The sequence below is a fragment of the Rhinatrema bivittatum genome, chromosome 14 (assembly GCF_901001135.1).
Source record: "Rhinatrema bivittatum chromosome 14, aRhiBiv1.1, whole genome shotgun sequence".
NCBI lineage: Eukaryota > Metazoa > Chordata > Amphibia > Gymnophiona > Rhinatrematidae > Rhinatrema > Rhinatrema bivittatum.
This window is the reverse complement of record NC_042628.1, coordinates 73,052,374-73,074,441: the sequence shown is the minus strand read 5'-3', so window position 1 is coordinate 73,074,441 and position 22,068 is coordinate 73,052,374. Positions and strand designations below refer to the sequence as shown.

Below are 22,068 nucleotides of genomic sequence, written 5' to 3'. Positions count from 1 at the left end.
CGTCAGCATCTCTGCTGCCGTACAGTGGCCTGCCTCCAGGGGGCATCCTCTCCTGCTCCACCTCTACGTCTTCATATCTCCATTCGCAGGGAACATCAATGGTTCCTATGGTTTGCCATTCTGGGACGTCATTATCAGTTTCAGGCCCTGCCCTTCGGGCTAGTCACTGCTCCCAGGACCTTCTCCAAGGTCATGGTGGTAGTAGCGGCTTCCTTCCGCAAGGATTGCATCCTGGTTCATCCGCATCTGGATGACTGCTTGAATTGGGCCAAAAGCGTGGCATCATGCAAGATGGTGTCATTACTGCAGGAATTAGGCTGGGTGGTGAATTTGGCTGTCTCAGATGCTGGAGTATCTCGGCGTTCATTTCAATATGAAGCAGAGCAGATTGTTTCTGCTGGAGAATTGCATTCAGAAGTTGATTGCTCAAGTTCAAACCCTGAGAAGAGCTATTCGCCCAACAGTGTGATCTTATCTTTAAGTTCTGGGTTTGATGGCAGCCACCTTGGAGGTTGTCCCCAGGCGAGAGTGCACATGCAGCCTCTTCAGTGCACATTGCTTTCCCGGTGGAGTCCGCAGTCTCAGGACTACATGGCAAGGCTTCATTTTCCATTAGAGGTGAGCATCCACTTGCAGTGGTGGTTGTAAGTGGATCATGTCAGGAAGAGAGTTTCCTTAGAGACACTGTGATGATTAGTGCTCAAAACAGATGCGAACCTTCAGGGTTGGGGGGGGCTCACTGTCAGGAGTTGTTGATGCAAGGTCGCTGAAGCATCGAGGACCATTAGTAGAACATCAATCGATTGGAAACACATGCAGCTCAGCTGGTGTGCTTGAGGTTCACAGAGTGTCTAGAGGCTTGGGCAGTCAGAATAATGTCGGACAATGCAACGACTGTGGCTTACATCAAACATCAGGGCAGATCCAAAAGCCAACAAGTGTCGAAGGGGATAGATGCGCTCATGATATGGGCAGAGCAACATCTAGACATATCCTCCTCCCACATTGCTGGAAAGGACAATGTAAGAACAGACTTCCTTAGCAGACAGAACTTGAACCCAGGAGAGTGGGAGTTGTCGGACAAAGCCTTTCAACTCATAGTGGTGCACTGGGGTCGCCTGTCTCTGGATTTGCTGGTGGCCTCAACCAATGCGAAAGTTCCTTGTTTCTTCAGTCACAGAAGGGATCTCAAAGCTCTGGATATCGATGCTCTTGTTCAGGTGTGGCTATGGGGTGGGGTACTATATGCCTTCCCACCATGGCCACTGATATGCAAGATCGTTTGAAAGATTGTAAGCCAGATCAAAACCGTGCTTCTGGTGGCTCTGGATTGGCCCCAGAGGCTGTGGTATGCTGATCTATAGAGGCTGTTGGTGGACAGTCCTCTCAAGTTTCCGCCCTGGAAGGATCTGTTGTGGCAGAGACCTATTGAATACGACAGTCCGGGTTGATTTTTGTCTTATGGTTTGGCTCTTGAGAGGGCTCAATTATTGAAGCTAGCTATTTATTTATTTATTTATTTAAAATTTATTTATTTAAAAGTTTTTTTTATATACCGCACACTTGGGCAATTACATGTCCGTCTAGGCGATTTACAAACCTACATACATAATAAAAACGAACTTGTTAGTCTTAACAGGTTATCAAATCAGAGAGTTAGGTTAAGTAGCAGTATAAATTGATATCAGTTATTGTATTTATAAGCATCATTAAACAGATAGGTTTTTAGCATCTTTTTAAATTCTTTGCGGTTGGGTGTCATACGAATAGAATCAGGAATGGAGTTCCATAGAGTCGGGCCTATAACCGAGAAGGCTCTTTTCCTTGTTAAGGCTAAACTGGTTGTCCTAACCGATGGAATCTCTAGTAGACATTTGTCTATAGATCGTAACTGTCTTGTAAGTTTGTATATATGTAACATAGTGCAAATCCATACAGAACTGGGGTTGTAGAGCAGATTGTGAATAATGGTCAAGATTTTATATCTAATACAGTAAGTTATGGGAAGCCAGTGTAAATGTTGTATGGGTATTCTGCTACAGTGATGTCCACTTTGCTCCAGGCTAGAACATTTTCTACATCTCTGGCTTATGTTAGAGTTTGGAGAGTTTTCGAGGCCTAGTATGAGGAGTGAGATTCTCAGTCTTTCATAGCGGAAATTCCATTAATTTTGGAATATTTGCAGGAAGGATTGCTTAAAGGATTGGCCATTAACACTTTGAAGTTTCAAGTGGCACCTCTTGCCTGTTATAAGGGGCAAGTCAATGGTGGGCCTTTGCCTTCCCATCTGAATGTGTCTCGGTTCTTGAAGGGGGTTAAGCATCTTCATCTTCCCTTGAGGCTACTGGTGCCTTTGTAGAACCTTAATCTGGTCTTGGATTTCTTGGTAGGACCTACCTTTTGATTGCTATGTAGCCTCTCCCTAAAGCTACTTACATTGAAGACAGTTTTTCTAGTGGCAATCTGCTCAGTACATTGGGTTTCTGAGTTGCAGGCTCTTTCTTGCCGTGAGCCATTTCTGTATGTGACTCCAGGGGTGATATAGCTTCGGACTGTGCCTTTCTTTTTGCTGAAAGTGGTTTTGGAGTTTCATTTGAGTCAACCTATTTCCTTGCCCACCCAGGACAGGAATAGAGATGAGAGTGAATATAGTGTCTTGCATGCCTTGGACGTCAAGCAGCATCTGATGCAGTACTTAGAGGTTACTAAACCTGTCAGGAAGTCTGATCAACTATTTGTGCTCCATGGTGGAGGTAAACAGGGTGAACTGGTGATGCGGGCCCACTGGGTTAAGGAAGTCATTATGGCCGCCTACAGGGATGCCACGATTCCTTTGCCTAGGCAAGTTAGAGTGCATTCCACTAGGGCTCAGGTGGTATCATGGCTGAGCTTTGATTGTCTCTTGTCGAGATTTTCCGAACAGCGACATGGTCCTTCTTACACACCTTTTCCAGGCATTACTGCTTGGAAGTTCGGGCTCAGGAAGAAGCTGCCTTCGTACATGCAGTGTTGACTGGACTATGAGCAGTTTCCCACCGTCTTCGGGAGTAGCTTTGGTACATTGCACTTGTGTGGCTTGGCCTGCCTGAGTGCAGAGGAAGGAGAAATTTCTTAATACCTGATAATTTCCTTTCCTCTAAGGAAGGCAGGCAAATCCACAACCTGCTCTCTCCTGCCATCTTGCTTTTAGTTCGTCCTTTAAGTACGGATGACGCAGAGTGTTGTATCTGTTACTTGTTGGAAGACTGGTAAGTGTCATAACCAGCCCCTCAGTTTAGTGAATGTTAGTTCTTTTGTCTGAGCTCAGAGATCCCAATTGGTTGGAGGAATGAGTTAATCAGTTTGTCCACAGTTTGTCTTTTCCAGAGAATACTGGCAGGCTGATATCGGGACATGGCTATATGTGCGTGACATCAGCTTTACCCAGTCTCTATCTGCTGATGGAGGTGCATAATCCACTTGTGTGGATTGGCCTGCTTTCCTTAGAGGAAAGGAAATTATCAGGGATGTAGTCATTTCTCCATCCTTACTTGTTTTGTCTATCTGTCTTGACTACATTGTAAACTCCATAGAGCAGGGAGTGTCTCTAATTTGTTTGTACAGTGCTATGTACATCAGGCAGCACTATAGGAATGATAAGTAGGAGCAGAAGCTGTTCCTGATTTTGTTCCACTGCACCTATGGACTTGTAGTTCCTGCTTTTCAAGAAGAATTGAAAGCATAAGTCCATAAAGTCAATGAAGGCAAAATCAGAACTGTCCCAGCCTATCCAGATGACATGGAGGGAACACTGTGAGCCAGGTCTGTATTTATTTAATCTCTCTGCTCTGCCTTTGCATGGACAAAAAACAGCCATCCCAGAAATTTTTGAGAAGAGAGGTTAAGAGAAATCAGTCTGGTAAAGCAGGGATTGTGAAGCTGAATGGATGGGCTGCCTAGATAGGCCATATGGTCTTTTTCTGCTGTCACATTTCTGTGTTTCTAAGCAGAGCTTCCCAAGCCTGTCCTAGTGACCTTATAGCCCATTAGGAATTTAGGATATCCACAATGAATATGTTTGAGATAAATTTCTATACACCGGGTCTTCAATGTATGCAAATACACCTCATGCGCATTCGTTTTGGGTAGACTGGCTGCAGGGTCACCAGGGCAGGTTTGGGAACCCCTGGAGTAATGGTACTGGAGCTTGTTAGCAGCAGTACCTGCTCTGCTGATCAGTGCTCTACGTCTTCCTTTCCCCACCAGTCCAATGAGATCTGCTCACTGGAGGAGAAGTGATGGAGCAGGTGAGTATAGACGCATGACCGTGTGTGCTTAACATGGAGTCCCTGCATGGAGAGAAGGCTCAGAACTGGGGAACCTCGCTGAAATTTCTGTCAGATCATGCAATTGATTTCTCTCAACATCTTGTTTCTCTGCATTGGAATCTCATTAAAGCCCCTGCGCTGCCCAGCCAGAGACACTCGATCTGTGGGTTTGCCCCCGGGATATGCATCAATAGCTGGACGTGAGTTGTCAATGCATTTGGCAAAGTTTTGTACAAACTGCTGAGACAAAAATGCAAAACCAAACTTCTGCTGCTGAAAATTCTTCCCTCATGCCAGACACATTCTCTGATGTCACCCTGATGAACCTCGAGGACCACAGGATCCTTTTCCCTCCCTCACTCCCAGCACCCTTGAAGATCCTTCAAACCCTTCCTCCTAAGCCTCAGTCTCCAGCCACTCCTGGAGCGTTTGCAGTCACTCCTGCTGGTGTGCCGGGAGGGATGAAGGGAGACCGGGGGCCTAGGCAGGAGCGTTTGACAGTGTTTTGCAGGTGCCAGGGGAGAGGGAAATATCTAAGGTGTAAACTTTCAGTAAGCTGTTCGGTGACCATGGGTAGCGGGTTACAGTTTAGCCAGCTACAGTAAGTTAGCTTAGGATAAGTATTCAGCTGGCTGAGTTCAGCTGAAAATTAAACCTAAATCTAGACCAAAGTTTGCCTGGCTAGGTCAGACGCTTAACCATGGCTGAATATTTATCCCATGGTCAACAGACTTTATTCTTATTTCCAGCACAATGTGTCTTCCTCTTCTGAGCCTTTCAACTATGCAGGGTCAGTCTTGTCCTTGGACTCTGATGCGTGTATCTTATCCATAGTTGATGCTGTAGCACCATCTATTTCAAAACATGAGGGCTGCCATGGGACCCTGCCAGCACAATCCAGTGGATTTCTTGTGACCATCTGCACTGGAAGGCAGACACCCGATCCCAAGTACCACTTTGCTGGTCTGAGTTTCAGGATGTCCACAATGAATATGCACAAGATAGATTTGCACGTGCTGGCTCTATTGTATGCAGCACATCTCATGTATATTCACGGTGGATATTCTGAAAACCAGACTGGTTATTGGGTACTGGAAGACAAGGTTAAGAACTACTGTTTCTGGCTTTGCTTTTTTTTTTCTTTACAGATTGATCCAGTCCTGGTTTTGCTCTAGTTATGGGCAGGGACTTTCTCTAAGACAAGCAGAGCTACAAGTCCAGTCCATGCATAGAGTGGAGGTAAAACCAGGCCTGGACTGTCCTATCCTGCAGTACGTAGCCAGCTGCTAACCCTAGTCCTGCAAATCTGTGCATTTGAAATGGATGAGGCTTTTGTCTTCTTCGGTTGTTTTATAAGTGGCAATGTCCTTTCTGTGTCCATGTACAACAGTAACAGCTGGTGTTGTGGTGGTTATGGAGCCTGTTCTCAATATTGTGCATGCAGCCGTTGGCTCGCAGATCAACACTTAATGTTCATCCCTACTAAATGCGCCACTTTGTGTGCTGGTTGTGTGCAGAAATGTTGTTGCTTAATAAGTTGCTTTAAAGGTCAGTTTTTCAGGTTCTGATTTTCTGTATCCTATTACCCAATCATGCTCTCTATTTTCCTGTGGTTAGTCACGTACTGTTGACCACTTGACCTTGGCTTCCTGTCTATTACAGATATGTGAAATTAAAAAAAAAAAAAAAAAGTTTCCAAATCAGTTCAGTGAATTCACAAGAAGTTTGGGGGATTTGTCAAATTAGGCTGAGGAATTTATCCTATGAATCCAGTGAAAACCCTGCGAATCAGTGAATCTAGGCAAAACCTGAAACGTGCTCATTTTCACAGGTTTCACGCTGGGCGGATTCAATGCAGATTCCCAAGAATCTGTGGTGAACTTTGTCTCAAATCTGATCTTACTTTCCCCAGATTTGCTGCAGAAATATCCCCAACAAATCTGGAGACTATTTTTTTTTTTAAATTCAGTTGAACTCAAACCAGGCTGAAATTCAGCTGGTTCAAGTTTGACCTCCAGTTTTCAACACATCCTTACACTCTGGGCTGAACTGTAAATAAATGACATTAACTATACAGTAAGAAATAGTGCAGAGCTAGTAGAGAAAACTGGGATTCTATGCAGGTCTGTGCTATCTTTTATTGAATCAAGATAAAAATGATCCAAAGATGATATCATTCATGAGCCTTTGACTCATCTTCAGATGGGTCACATGCATTGGTCCAATACAAGACACTACACTCTGTGAAGAATCCATGTTTGCCAAGAACGGTACATGGACAGGTTAAGTCAGCAGGTTGTGAGCAGACTTGCCCACTTCCTGGCACGTTCATTGAGAAAATCTGGTTGCGTTCCATTTTCGCAGAATGAATTCCACAGCATTTCCGACAAGATACTATTGAACCAGAAGGAGCGGTTCTCGGACCTGGACGTCAACTACGCGAACATCGACTTCACCAGGCTGTGTGCGAAGGATGGCTACACCCCCACAGAGGAACTGGCAGAATATGCCGAGATCCGAGTAAAGTGAGAAGCAGCCATGCATAGCTGCCAAAGACACTCTCTCTCTCTCTTATTTTTACTGGAGACCTCCTTCAGTGGGAGCAGCTCGGGGCAAACTCCAGAGCACCACTGATGTTTTACTTAAACTGTATGAAAGGTTACTGGTGTCAGCGGTCAGTATCTTTTCCCTTTTTCTGCCATCATGAACGTGGAGGTTGATGCGTTGGCTTTGTGCTCCATTTTCTTATGCCTCCTCTGAAAGTCAATGGAACTCTAAGCCCCACCTCCTAGTTTTTTGTGGCTGTTCCTTCTGTTCTTCTAAAACTTGTTTTAAAGGCCGATAGGGGATAAGAGGAGGAGGAGGAGGAGAGGTGTTGGAGTAAGTTGTGAGGGATTAATGTCCTGTCTGAATAAGGCAGTGCCTGAGTCAACTCAGACACAGCGTTAACTGACAGTAAAGTGCCTTGTCCAGGCAGCATTATTGGCATTGCTATTATTATAAGCTGAAATTCTGTCGCTGTATTCCATAATATTTATAGAATAAGAGCAAAATCTTTTGAACATTCACAACAATTAACACTTTGTGTGCATTTCAGGGGATTCAGGCCCTGTTTTCCAGCCAGTCAGGACGGTGGGAATCAAAGTCTGTCTAGCTTACAAGGAAGGGGGGGCATGATTGGGATTCTTTTGTTTTTCCTCCCAATAACACGGTGGCTGCCGAGGGTCAGGCTTAAGTTCATTTGCTGAGTGCGTCATGCAGCCTGTGACGGAAACCTCTGCGCTTTGCTGATGTTTGGTGCATGGCGCTGTCAGTTGTGATGACCAAATACTGCAGCAGAACGAGAGAGTATCAGCCCCTATTCCATAATGACTTATTTTCACAGAAAAGTGCATGGAGATTTACATTGTTTTTCCTTCATGGGGGGACACCATGTTAATATTCTTGTGTGAAATTACTAAACTGAGACTGCAGCTGAGTTTTGCGGTTTTCCAGAAGATTCTGCCTGTTTTGCTTTAATGTGGGTCCCACAGAGGAAAACAGTCTCCCTCTTCACCACCTCCTTCACACTTAAAGCCTTCAAGGGCTTCGGCCTCTTAAATGTTTCTTCCTTAGGACTGTACCTGCAGAGCAGCAGTTCCAGCCTTAAACGCCTTGCTGGGCAGGCTGGATGGGCCGTTTCTGGTTTGTATCTGCTGTCACTTACTGTGCTACTGCTCATCTCCATGGCCTTGAATGGTGTCCCCCACTTACATATCAATAGAAACCAAGGCAGAAGAATCTCACTTGTAAAGGATGGGCAGATGAGGGCAGGAAGAGACGGTTTTTCTGATTCCTCTTCTTTAAAAACGATTAACTGTTGCCTCAGCAGTTTAAAATGCAGAAAATCATTGTTAATATGTGGTCTGTTCGTCTGCATTGTATTTGATTTTCCTTGAGAAATTAAAGCCCCCAGCTTGCTAGCGCTGAGTAAATTGGGAGCAGCGCCGTGAGGAGCTTCACTTATTACCCCCCTTTAGTGACCTCCAGAAAAGTCAGTACGAAAAGGTCCCAGAGCTGTGTGCTCAAAAGGCTCACAGCCTCTTGTTTCCAAAATATTAGAAAAGCCAAAAAATAAGAACGCTTTGGGAATGAAAGAAAGAAGACCCTGGAATAAGTGCAATAGAACAAAGAATGAGGCCTCAGTATGATTTGTGGGGGGTGGGGAGGGACAGATCTGCTTCGCCGGCCTCCCCGCATAACCAGGAACAGCCTCTGTTGGCTCTGTAATGTCATCAGTCTTCATTCATAATTACTTGGGGGTTTCCCTCTATTTTTCCTCTCCCACCCCATCCCAGCCACCATAGCAATAAATTCTTGACCAGGCGCCACATAGACCACAGCTCCTTCTGAAACGCAGAGCGCGTGCACCCTGGCTCTGGCCAGAAGTTATCGCTGGCGTGTGTGATGGCTGGGCCTGCCTGCCCCAGAGGCTGGGCCTGTTGTCTGTGCAGGAGCCACAAGCTGAACTCAGGAACAGAAGAGCGATCTCCCACCAGGGCGAGCCAAACTGTACCACGCAAGTCATTGGCCCATCCTCATCAGACCCTACGGATCTGCTCTGCCCTTTCCTTGCATACATCATTTTTATGAATGGACCCTGGACTGGCATACGTTTACTCTGCTCAATCATGTTGTGGTGAGGAGCAGGCTGTGCTTTGCTTGCTAGCAGAAAGCAGGCCATTTGGACCATGGATGCCCAGAAGATGCTGAGACCAACATTCCTCAAACTTTGCTGTCAACTTGAGAATTGTATTTAGCTTATCTCGTGGTCCTGGTTTCGTCCTCCCTGTACCACCATTGCCAGTTTTGTCTCGTGTAATTTTAATTGTGTAGTACACTAAGCTCTATTTTGTAACAACTTTTCTTAAGCTTTTAATAAATTAGTTAACTCCCAGTAGTGGATCAAATCATAGAAAAATAGGAAAGGACCTCTAAAGGCCATCTAGTCCATGCACTGTACCTAAACCATTGCAGAAAGATGTGTTCATCCTGCCCTTTGTAACTTGTTCCAATACTTAAATACCCTTCTGTTAAGAATGTGGTAGTGACAGCACTTTTGTGTATGGCTAGTAGTGCTACACCAAATGATAAGCGATAGCGAGGATGCAAGTGACGTGGAAGGACTGATTTTAGAAGAGAAACCTTTCTGCCTCATTTTGGTTTTCATTAGTTTATATATCTGTCTGCCTTTGCTTCATAGCCAGGAAGATGGTACGGCTCAATACGAGTGTTGTACCATTTCAACGATGGTGGACTATGGTCATCTGTGCTTTTAGCTATGTGGTCAGTAGAGTTGACTAAACATGGTTGTGAAATGGTCATAGGTGATCACTGTCTGACCATATTCCTCCTAACATGGTCAGTATGGGACTATTTTAAGGACTCAAGTAAAATAAAATATCCATATTTGATTATTGCATACAGTGAGGCAGAAAAGTCCTATAGTATGCCTGAGATATAAATCGTAAGGGAGATTTATAAACAGGTTATATAGCTGAACATGTGTAAACAAGGGTTTTACTTGCCACTCAAACTCACATTCTCTCTCTCTTCTACTGAGGCGTGTATGCATAAACTCTGTGCCCAATTGTTTCTATGCCGGAGACACAGGAGAACAACAGACTGATGTGTATGATACGTGACTTATTTTTATGCTCTCCTCTTTCCTAGGAATAATTTATCATTGGTGACTGGCCTTGAGTGCAGTGACAGTCAACTGATTCCACAATCAATGGGACTTCTTAATCCCCAGAAAATGCAGATTGCCTGATATGGTGTACAAAACAGCAAGTTCCAGTAGCCATTTAGGTCCTGGAGAAAACTGGGCTCTTTGCAGGCTGTGAAATCTCTTACTGGGCCAATGTAAGAATTATCCAAAGACCTTTTGCATAAGCTTTCAAGATCACCCAAAGCCTTCATGCAGTTCAAGAAAGGACCAAGGATGCATCTGGAGAAAGGACCTGCGGGATCTTAAAAGCTAGTGTATAACAACATTTTTGGATAGTTCCTATGTTTTTCCAATAAGACTATCATAGATCTGCAAAGAATTCTTATTAGAACATTGATCAGTAGACCTAATTTTGACCAACCAGACTACGGAGGCAACAGAGCCATCAAGGTTTAATAGAAAGCAGTCATTATGGGAATATGTCGATCATTCTGCTGCACTGAAACCCTTTTTCACCATATAGCAGAGTTCCTACTTTTATTTGAAGGGATAGCACACTTTCTTTCCTACCTATATAACTGGCTCGCTCAGAGACCCAATCCACTTACTCTTCTGAAGAACTCATTTCATATGAATTGGCTGTATCGTACTGTACAGTAGTTGCGGACTGACTGGCCCAATAGGGAATATAAGACACAATTATTTTATCTGTAACCTTATTAATATTGTTCATTGTTAAGAAAATATGGATGTTATATTTATTGATGAAAGTTTATTTCTCAGTTTATTTATACTAAGTTGTTATAAATTTCCTTTTCTGTGGAGATGGAAGATATACTTAAGCACATGCCTAAATCGAACATACCATGTGAATTGTTCTTTAACTTTCATTGTCTTATTTCTGTAACATGTATGGAAACTGTTTAGAAGACTCTTGACATCCTCTCAGTGACACGGCTAATGGTTTTCTGCAGTCATAAATCACATTTTCTCTTGCCATGGTCTTCCCTTGGCCATATACCATGTTTGTTTCTTGCTATGAGTGCTCATTAGCCACCTCTTGCCATGGTTGCCTGTTGTCATAAGAGATGATCCATCTCTTGTTCTGGTTGCACACGATCATTAGTCATGATTTATCTCTTATCATAACCCCACTTGGTCATAAATTATGTCCTCTTTACTTTTTAACAATGGTTGAAATGTTTAAAGGTAATTAGCACAATGACGCCATTTCCAGCAGCCTGTACATGCTTCTAGAGGTGAATTTTTGGGTGTCACATATGCTTTGATCAGATTTGATTATACTAGAAACAATGTCATTGCCTTCCTGCCTGTTGTAACACACCAGCTAATTTACAAACCAACACAAAGGAATGAAAGTATCACTGACATTTTTCGACAATGCTTGATCATGGCTTGAGAATTAGCACTAATATCAACTGTGGTTGTGAGCTTATATCTGGTTGCGTACATCACAGTAACTAAGAAATTAAAAAGGAGGTTCGATGCAGTGTCTAAGCATTGCCATATGATGTTGAAACATCCACCCCCAGGACTGGCTGCACATATGTTTCTGAAGTGATTTTAAAGCCTTTCAGAATTCCATACGGAAGCAAAGCATTATCGAAAACCATATTACTATTGTTATCAGTATATGTTTATTTATCTAATTAAAGTTTTAGTCCAGTCTTCTGAAGATATAGAATGCCCAGACGCAGTTTACAACAATAACAATAAATATAACACAAACATTACAGTAAATAAGTTACAACAGATCATAAAATACAAACAAATCCATGCCTAGCAACAATGAAAGACAAAAGCAATTAAAAGTCAAAACCATTAAAGCATTAATTAATATAAACTTCAGTTAACCAAAGAATTATAAAAGAATATCTCAGAGCTGACTCAGAAAATCAGTGGCAAGTCCACCGTACCAGATGGTTATAACTCAAAATATCATCAATGGTAAGTGGGAAGGCCAGTGTCTGAATATCAGAGACTAATAAATACTATACAAATAATATCAAATGATAAAGGCAGGTTGGAGATTAACCAGATGGCAAGGAGGAGGGGGCCTCACTAAGGGGTAGATTTTAAAAGGTGCTCGCACGTGTTCATGTGCACGCAGATCCCAGCGCGTGAACATGGATGTGTGAATTTTATAATCCACATGTGTGAGCGGCATGCTCAGGCGGGGTGAATTTTAGCAAATAACGCACAGCGATGCAATCGGGCCTCCCCCAGTTCCCTCCCAGTCCACTCCAATTAAGGAGTGGACTGGGAGGGAGCTTCCTTACCCCCCTACCTAAGCTTCCTTCCCTTTCCCCCTCTCCTCCATGACCCCTACCCCGTACCTAACTAAAATAAAGTAAACATGTTTTTACTTACTGCTCTGTAGGAGTAGAAGCAACTTGTGCGCGCCGGCTAGCTGCCGATGCACGCTTTCCTGGAATAGCGGCTAATGGCTGCTGTCCCGCCCCGCCCTGCACCTCCCCGGCCTACCCCTTTTTCAGGGCCCGACATTTATGCGCATATCAGCACTTACGCATGTGGCTGGGCCCTTTTGAAAATGCGCGCAAGGCCCAGCCACGCGCGTGTCAATTTTTTGCGGCACGCAGGCCGTTTTAAAATTCGGCTGAAAATGTTCTCTTCCAGGTACACGTTTAAAGAGGGAATTTTCAAAAATGCCTCTCATTTAGACCTTAAATAACTTCAAGCACATATCTGGTTAGATGTCTTGTTAAATAGGAAGGACCTATATCGTTTAATGCTTTGAAGGTCAAATACTTTCAACTGATTCTGAACAGGATGGGTAACTAATGCCACTCATTCAATAGAGCTGTTAAATGACTGTTATCCCGGGCATTTAAAACCAGCCTTGCAGCAGCACTCTAAACAAGCTGAAATGTCTTGATACTTTACAGATGCAGCCCTACATACAAAACATTGTAGTAGTCTACCTGTGATATTGATGTAGACGATTCTTGTCAGTTCGCATTTGTTGGTAAAGGGCAGAGCTGGCAGATATGACAGAGGTAGAAAAATTAGGTCATAGTGACTGCTGTAATTTGAGGCTTCATAGCCTGTACATCATCAAGGACTACTCCCGGGCTTTTAACCTGAGAGCTCAGGAGTAATAATGACCCCCATCTCACTGTAAGTGTGCTAGCTGGCCCCTGGCTGGTCGTGTTTGCAACATCGTAATTACCTTCATGGTCACAACCACAGTACTTGTAGAACTGCTCTCAGTTATTTCAAGTTGTTAGTGGCAAAACCATAACCACAGCATTACCAGGTCATGGTCAATCACTGTCACAAGCTGGTCACAATGTTTTCCATACCAGATTCAACCAGGCCTAACCACGGTAACCAACCACAGGCGCGGTGTGATCGGATATTGGCCAACCATCCCGACTATGGTGGAACAGGGTGCCGTGGTGCAAAGTTCACCGGAGCACTGCTCTTCTCTAATGGGATGGATCTCTTTGCACCAGCCTTTGGAAGGAAGGAGGTTCTGTTGGGTGACAGATCAGGAGGAAAGGAACCGTGGGACATATCAGTGACTTCTATTAATCCCAGAAGCCGTGTTTTGTGTTCTGAGATCTCAGTGTAATCAGTTAACAGACAACTTTCTATTTCAATGAAATACAAACTGTATTTTACAAAGTCTCTCTTTTTATGCCTTGTCTTAAAGTTTCCATGTAGCCACATTGCTCGTGGTAGGAGAGGACACAAGATAGAGCTTCTTTCACAGTTATTTATTATTTCTATAGTTTTGATTCTATGGTGCTAGAAGAAGATATATGAAATTAGTCACAATTACTGCACCTCATTACTCTAGAAGCCAGGTAGTCCATGATTGTTCCAGTCTTACGTTTTCTCCTTTCCTACTTCAGAATCAATGATCCCCGGCTTTTCCTTCACTTCTCCAGCTGAAGGCCGAGCCTTTTTAAATTGTTACTTAGGGTAAGAGGATGTTCCATGCGTCCGCCACCCTTTCTGTAAAGAAATTCTTCCTTCCTCGTCCTTCTGCCCACCAGTCAACACCATGTGGGTTTGTCTCTCTCTTCCAGTTGCTTGGAAGCAGAGGGTGGTTTTTATTTTCTCTGACATCTCCACGATTTATGTCATCCCTAGAATCCTAAGCGGCAGTGTTCTCTGTCTCCAGTCACCTTTTATTTTCAAATTACTACTAAATTTTCAGAATCAATATCTACTCTGTGCTGCTGCTTCAGAGGTATTGAGAGATTATTTGGCCATGCACCTGGGCATCAGATCTCCTGCATCGTAGCGAGACTATCAGAACACTATCAAGTGTCTACTACCCTTCAGGCCGATACACAGGCCGATACAGTAAAGTACACTCCGGCGGAGCGCACTGTTAGCCCACGTTTGGCCGGGCGTTTTCGACGCGCTATTTTTACCCCTTATACAGTAAGGAGTAATAGCGCGTCGAAAACACGCGGCCAACCCCCCCCCCCGAAACTAAGCACCCGCAACATGCAAATGCATGTTGATGGGCCTATTAGTTATTCCTGCGTGATACAGAAAGTAAAATGTGCAGTCAAGCCGCACATTTTACTCTCAGAAATTAACGCCTCCCTTAATTTCGGCTCGCACCGGGGAAGTGTACAGAAAAGCAGAAAAAAATGCTTTTCTGTACACCCTCCGACTTAATATCATAGCGATATTAAGTCGGAGGCCCCAAAAATAAAAGAAAATTAAAAATCTGCCCGCGGCCTGCGGGTTGGAAGACGGATGATCAATTATGTCGGTGGGTTCAAGAACCGACGCTGGCAAAATTGAGCGTCGGCTGTCAAACCCGCTGACAGCTGCCTCTTCTGTCAAAAAGGAGGCGCTAGGGACGCGCTAGTGTCCCCAGCGCCTCCTTTTAGCATGGGCCCTCATTTGCATTTTTTGTTTTTCTGAATCGCGCGCCCAGGAGAGTGGGCGCTCGCTGGCTCTCCCGCGCGTTTTTCTGTATTGGCCTGCAAGTTGGGGAGTAGATAAGGTCTCTGGGACTGGGAACCCACCATCACATAACTGATCTTTCACAAAACACAGCATATTTGAGCACAATTTCAGCAAGCAAGCAGTAAGCAAATTGTTACCAGTGAATCTCCCGACACGGTGTCATTTCCTCCTTTTCCTGTGGTTTTATTTTCTATTTCCGGGGTCAAAAACAAGTGAAATACTTGTGGGAAATGGAGGCAGCAGGGAGCTGAAAGCAGAAGCCTCCTCAAAGTCGGCACGTTTAAAAAAAGTCTTCCAATATAAAGCAGGGATCGGTAATGACCACAGTGCCGTGCAGAGAAACAGCTGCGCCCAGCTGCTCAGCAGTTACGAAGGACGCAGCAGCCATTGGGCTCCCAGCGCGAGACTTCACGGGAGCCATGGAGAAAGCTTTTCAATGCTGGCAGAACCACCATGTTTATCCTCCCAAGGTCTTTTTAAATCACACATTGTTCGGGAGAATCTGCTTATACTCCGGATTTTTAAAAATTCCTTCACCAAGTCTTCTCTGCCCTGCACTCTAATCTGGATCAATTATTTGCTCAATTCAAGATAACACCTAATAATACTGCACAGGTTAAAAGAAAGGCAGAATCTGAGGACTCAAGTGTAAGTACTGCCACAGCTGATTATATTCCCCTGTTCATAGATGAAAGTTATCTCAGAGAGTATTTATGATTTGTTTGAAGAAGGAGAAGATGAATAAGACTCTATTCGACTTTAGCCTTAAGATTAACACAATAGAAAGAGGAAGAAATGCCTCTTTGGGATCCAATTTTAAGGGGGATCAAGGAAAGCTCAATCTACATTTGGAAATCAAAGGCATTATTTATGGCAAATGGGATTCGCCAGAAGCAGGCTACAGACTTCCCAGAATTTTCAACCATTTGTACCCCCTACCTGGCCTGGTTTGGCCTCTGTTGGAAACAGGATGCTGGGCTTGATGGACTCTTGGTCTGACCCAGCATGGCAATTTCTATGTTCTTATGTTCTTACCACCACAAACCTATGACACTTTTTTCTGCAAAAAGTAGATGCAATGGTGTCAGCAGTTTCCAAAAGAATCACTATCTCTTTGAAGGGAGGAACTACCCTAAGGGATAGATAGAATAGGAAAATAGAATTAGTGCTTTACTACAAATTCTCTTTACTACAAACTCCTTTTCACTTCAAGCAGCTACATGTTCCAGTTTTGTTTCCAGAACATTGCTTCAATGGATTCAGCAGTTAGCAGATGAAGAGGAGTTTATTAAGCTGGAATCAGCCGCAGCTTACCTATTCGACAGCCTATATGATACCTGTTATGACTGTCAGCCGCGGGCAGCCGCGGTCGATCCATCTCACATCACTGATAGATCTTGCCTGGTGAATTGACCGCCGCCTGCAGGAGCATTCGCAGGAGTCCCGAGCGTCCAGAAGATCTACGCCTAACTCATCCCACATTCAACGCTCATCTTCACCCAGGCTGAACTTGGCTCAAAGCAAAGTTGAGGAGGAGCCTGTGCAACTGGGTCAGAGCAGGTTTTCCCCTATGGAACGCCGCCACCGCCAACAATCAGGCCTCTGCCTATACTGCGGCAAATCCGGACATGCCTTAGCCACATGCCCTGTCTGTCCAGAAAACTCCCATGCCTAGGTCCATTAGGAGGACTGCTCCTAGGCCTGACTTCGCATTCTCCTCCATTGACACTGCCTGTCTCCATCAAGCTGGACAATCTGGAGTTCTATACCCTGGCTCTTGTGCCCTCTGGGGCTGGTGGGAATTTTATTTTAAAACAATTGACAGAACACCTCCGGATTCCCATCATCTGCTCTCCAGTACCTTAACTCCTTTCTTCCATTCACGGAGAACCACTACCTGGTCAGGTCACCCCCACCACTGCTCCTATTCTGCTTTGCACGGGGTCCCTGCACATGGAGTCCATCTCCTTCCAAGTTCTGGACAAGGCCATACATCCTGTGGTCTTAGGACTGCTGTGATTATAACAGCACACCCCACAGTTTGACTGGGCCACCTTACAACTTTCCCGTTGGGGTTCCTCCTGTCATGCCAACTGTCTGGAGCCCGTCTCGCCACTGCCCTGCCTGAGTACTTCACTTTCTTCTCCTGGCTTTCCCCCGCAATACTCATCATATGGAGATGTGTTCTCCAAGAAGGCCGCGGACACTCTACCTCCGCATTGTACCTACGATTGCGCAATCAACTTGCTACCTAACAAGGAGCCTCCTCGGGGTAGAATCTACCCATTGTCGCTCACAGAGACTCAGGCCATGTTGGAGTACATCCATGAGAACCTGGCTAAGGGCTTCATTCAACCCTCCGTCTCCTGCTGATGCAGGTTTTTTCTTTGTGTGGGGAAAAAAGATGGTTCGCTCCGTCCCTGCATCGACTACCTGGGCCTGAACGAGATCACCCTAAAAGGCCGCTATCCATTCTCTTTAATTTCTGAACTTTTTGACAGGCTTCAGGGAGCAAAAATCTTCTCCAAATTGGACCTCAGGGGAGCCTATAATTTGGTTCAAATCTGCAAAAGAGATGAATGTAAGACAGCTTTTAATACTCGAGATGGCCACTTTGAATACCTTGTGATGCCGTTTGGTCTTTGCAAAGCCCCTGCTGTCTTCCAGAATTTGATGGACGAGGTCTTCAGTGATATGTTATATCAATGTATTGTGGTGTATCTTGATGACATCTTAGTATTCTCCAAAGACCTACTAAGTCACCGACACGATGTCTCTCACGTCCTCCAGTGCCTACGAGAAAACCAGCTCTATGCCAAACTCGAAAAGTGTTCTTTCGAGCAGGAGACCGCCCCTTCCTCGGCTACGTATTTTCCAGTCAAGTGTTCAGAATGGACCCTCAGAAGTTGAGAAGCATTCGCGATGGCCTCAGCCTACGGGCCTCTGATCTTTACAGAGATTCCTTGGCTTTGCCAATTACTACCGGTCCTTCAATCATCATTACTCCACTCTGACCACACCACTCATGGCCATGACTCACAAGGTGGCTAATCCTTCCCATTGGTCACCCGAGGCCATGAACGCCTTCCAGGATCTCAAGACCGCCTTCCTCCGTAAGCCATGCCTCTGTCATCCGGATCCCAGATGCCCATTTATTGTCGAGGTCGATGCCTCTGATTTGGGAGTAGGGGCAGTCCTCGACTATCCATACTTTACATCCATGCTCCTTCTTTTCCAGATGCTTCTCCCCTGCGGAGCGGAACTACGTGAAAGGGGATAAGGAGCTGCTGGCTATTAAGCTAGCCTTTGAGGAATGGTGTCTCTGGCTCGAGGGAGCCCAGCATCAGATCACAGTGTATACCGACCACAAAAACTTCGAGTACTTACACCGTGCTCAGTGCTTGAACCATCATCAGGCCCGTTGGGCTCTCTTTTTTTACCCAATTTAACTTCCTGCTGCACTACCAACGGGCCAACAGAAATTGCTCAGCTGATGCCCTCTCCAGATCTTTCATTCCAGAGGATGGCCCAGACACTCCATGGCATATAATTGACCCCGCTAAGGTCATCCTGTGTGCCACTTTTCCAGTTTCACCTGGGAAGATGGTGGTCCCTCGTCAACTATGCAGGAGAGTTCTCTGTTGGGCTCACGACTCCCTGACCGCAGGACACCCCAGGCAGTTGAGGACACTGGCCACTCTCCAACGGTTTTACTGGTGGCCTACTATGAAGAAGGACGCACAGGCCTATGTGGAGTCTTGTCCCACTTGCGCCCGCCACAAGCCTCCAGTGGGACGCCCATGGGGACTCTTGCAACCGCTGCCTATTCCAAGTGAGCCGTGGACTCATATCGCGATGGATTTCATTGTGGACCTTCCTCCCTCCTGGGTCAATAACACTATTTGGGTCACCGTTGACCGCTTTTCCAAAATGGCCCACTTCGTGGCTCTGCCTGGACTCCCTTCGGCACCAAAGCTCGCGCAGTTGTTTATTCACTATATGTTCCGGCTCCATGGTCTTCCAAACCATATCAGACTGCAGAGTCCAGTTTACTGCCCGATTCTGGAGGTCCCTCTGCAAAAACGTGCAATGTCTCTGTAGACTTCACCTCTGCTTATCACCCCCAAGCCAATGGGCAAGCAGAGAGAACTAAAAGCACTCTCAAACAATTTTTTCGGGCCTACGTTAACCTCCGGCAGAATGATTGGGCCGACCTACTTCCCTGGGCTGAGTTCGCCTTGAATTCACATCCGTTCTCATCCACCAGTTCACCTTTCCAGATGGTCTATGGACGTCAACCTCTACTGCCACTACCGATTCCATTATCGGTTCCCTCACCAGCGGCGCAGTCGACCGCCCAGGAGTTGCATCAACTCTGGAACAGCACGAAGCAGTTGGTACAGCAAGTGGCCCAAAGGGCTAAAAAGTTCTTTGATGCACATCACCGTGAAGCCCACCAGTTTAAACCGGGCAACAAGGTGTGGCCCAGCACCCGGTTTATCCGACTCAAGCTGCCTTCGGCTCGTTTCGCTCCCAAGTACATTAGTCCCTTTCTGGTGCTCTGCCATTTGGGTCCAGTCACCTACAAACTCCAGCTTCCCTCCTCTCTCAAGATCCACAACGCCTTCTATATATCACTATTAAAACCCTTGGTATTGTCTAGCTTCTCCAAAAAGCCACCGGACCCTCAACCTCTGTCATCAGAAGCAGACATGACACCTGCGACACACCTCCCAGGACCTCACGACACATCAGTGTGTCCCAACACACCTGTTGAAAACCACTGGTGTAGAGGATATGGAAAACCAGATGGAAGAACAAATGATTGCGAACAACAAGCTCAATAAAAAAATGTTAGCTTTGGAATCCACACAAGATGTGATGCAAGAGAAACTTGATGATTTAGAAAATAGGTCAAGACACTGCAACCTATGATTTTGCAGGATACCGGAAAAGGAGGAACATAAAGACGCCAAGCTCGTGGTACAAAACATCTGCAAAGCAATCCTGCTTAAAGCAAGAGAAGAAAGTGATATGGAAGAAATTCTCCTCGAAAGAGCCCACAGGTCACTTGGCCCGAAAAGAAACAATTTGCCAAGAGACATAATTGCCTGCTTTTAGAAACTTCCAGCTGAAGGAGGAGATATACATTACATACGAACATAAGAACATGCCATACTGGGTCAGACCAAGGGTCCATCAAGCCCAGCATCCTGTTTCCAACAGTGGCCAATCCAGGCCATAAGAACCTGGCAAGTACCCAAAAACTAAGCCTATTCCATGTTACCATTGCTAATGGCAGTGGCTATTCTCTAAGTCAACTTAATTAATAGCAGGTAATGGACTTCTCATCCAAGAACTTATCCAATCCTTTTTTAAACCCAGCTAGTCTAACTGCACTAACCACATCCTCTGGCAACAAATTCCAGAGTTTAATTGTGCATTGAGTGAAAAAAAACTTTCTCCAATTAGTTTTAAATGTGCCACATGCTAACTTCATGGAGTGCCCCCTAGTCTTTCTATTATATGAAAGAGTAAATAACCGATTCACATCTACCCGTTCTAGACCTCTCATAATTTTAAACACCTCTATCATATCCCCCCTCAGTCGTCTCTTCTCCAAGCTGAAAAGCCCTAACCTCTTTAGTCTTTCCTCATAGGGGAGCTGTTCCATACCCCTTATCATTTTGGTTGCCCTTCTCTGTACCTTCTCCATCACAATTATATCTTTTTTCAGATGCGGCGACCAGAGTTGAACACAGTATTCAAGGTGCGGTCTCACCATGGAGCGATACAGAGGCATTATGACATTTTCCGTTTTATTCACCATTCCCTTTCTAATAATTCCCAACATTCTGTTTGTTTTTTTGACTGCCACAGCACACTGAACTGACAATTTCAATGTGTTATCCATTTTGATGCCTAGATCTCTTTCATAGGTGGTAGCACCTAATATAGAACCTAACATTGTGTAACTATAGCATGGGTTATTTTTCCCTATATGCATCACCTTGCACTTATCCACATTAAATTTCATCTGCCATTTCGATGCCCAATTTTCCAGTCTCACAAGGTCTTCCTGCAATTTATCATAATCTGTTTGTGATTTAACTACTCTGAACAATTTTATATCATCTGCAAATTTGATTACCTCACTTGTCGTATTTCTTTCCAGATATTTATAAATATATTGAAAAGTAAGGGTTCCAATACAAATCCCTGAGACACTCCACTGCCCACTCCCTTCCACTGAGAAAATTGTCCATTTAATCCTACTCTCTGTTTCCTGTCTTTTAGCCAGTTTGTAATCCATGAAAGGACATCACCACCTAACTCATGACTTTTTCCTTTTCCTAGAAGCCTTTCATGAGGAACTTTGTCAAACGCCTTCTGAAAATCCAAGTACACTACATCTACCGGTTCACCTTTATCCACATGTTTATTAACTCCTTCGAAAAAGTAAAGCAGATTTGTGAGGCAAGACTTGCCTTGGGTAAAGCCATGCTGACTTTGTTCCATTAAACCATGTCTTTCTATGTTCTGTGATTGTGATGTTTAGAACACTTTCCACTATTTTTCCTGGCACTGAAGTCGGGCTAACCGGTCTGTAGTTTCCCGGAGTCTCCCGTTATTACCGCACTACCAATTTGGTTAGCTTCCCTAATTTCTCTTAGCATTTCACTGTCCGTCTCACCATCTTGACCAGGTGGACGGTAGTATACTCCTATCACTATAGTCTTCCCCGACACACAAGGGATTTCTACCCATAAAGATTCAATTGTGCATTTAGTCTCATGCAGGATGTTTATCCTGTTGGACTCTATGCCATCCTGGACATAAAGCGCCACACCGCCTCCCGGGTGTTCCTCTCTGTCATTGCGATATAATTTGTACCCTGGTATAGCACTGTCCCATTGGTTATCCTCCTTCCACCACATCTCTGAGATGCCAATTAAGTCTATGTCTTCATTCACTGCTATACATTCTAATTCTCCCATCTTACTTCTTAGACTTCTGGCATTAGCATACAAACATTCCAAAGTTTATTTTTTGTTTGTATTTTCATTCTGCTTT

The 22,068-nt window shown here is 44.8% G+C and overlaps 1 protein-coding gene across 13 annotated transcripts in view; it reads left to right on the top strand.

Annotated features, from left to right (window-relative positions):
- MAG (myelin associated glycoprotein) overlaps positions 1-11,035 on the top strand; it is a 76,869-nt gene extending 65,834 nt beyond the window's left edge. For 11 of the 13 annotated variants that reach the window (XM_029576950.1, XM_029576942.1, XM_029576941.1 and 8 more), the window contains one exon: positions 6,672-11,035. In XM_029576950.1, the coding sequence (XP_029432810.1) occupies positions 6,672-6,836 (165 nt within the window). In that variant the 3' untranslated portion in view covers positions 6,837-11,035. Of the gene's footprint in view, positions 1-4,245; positions 4,287-6,671 lie in introns of all 13 variants that reach the window. The other 2 variants (XM_029576951.1, XM_029576952.1) reach the window with 2 other exon arrangements.
- Positions 11,036-22,068: the final 11,033 nt, after the last annotated feature.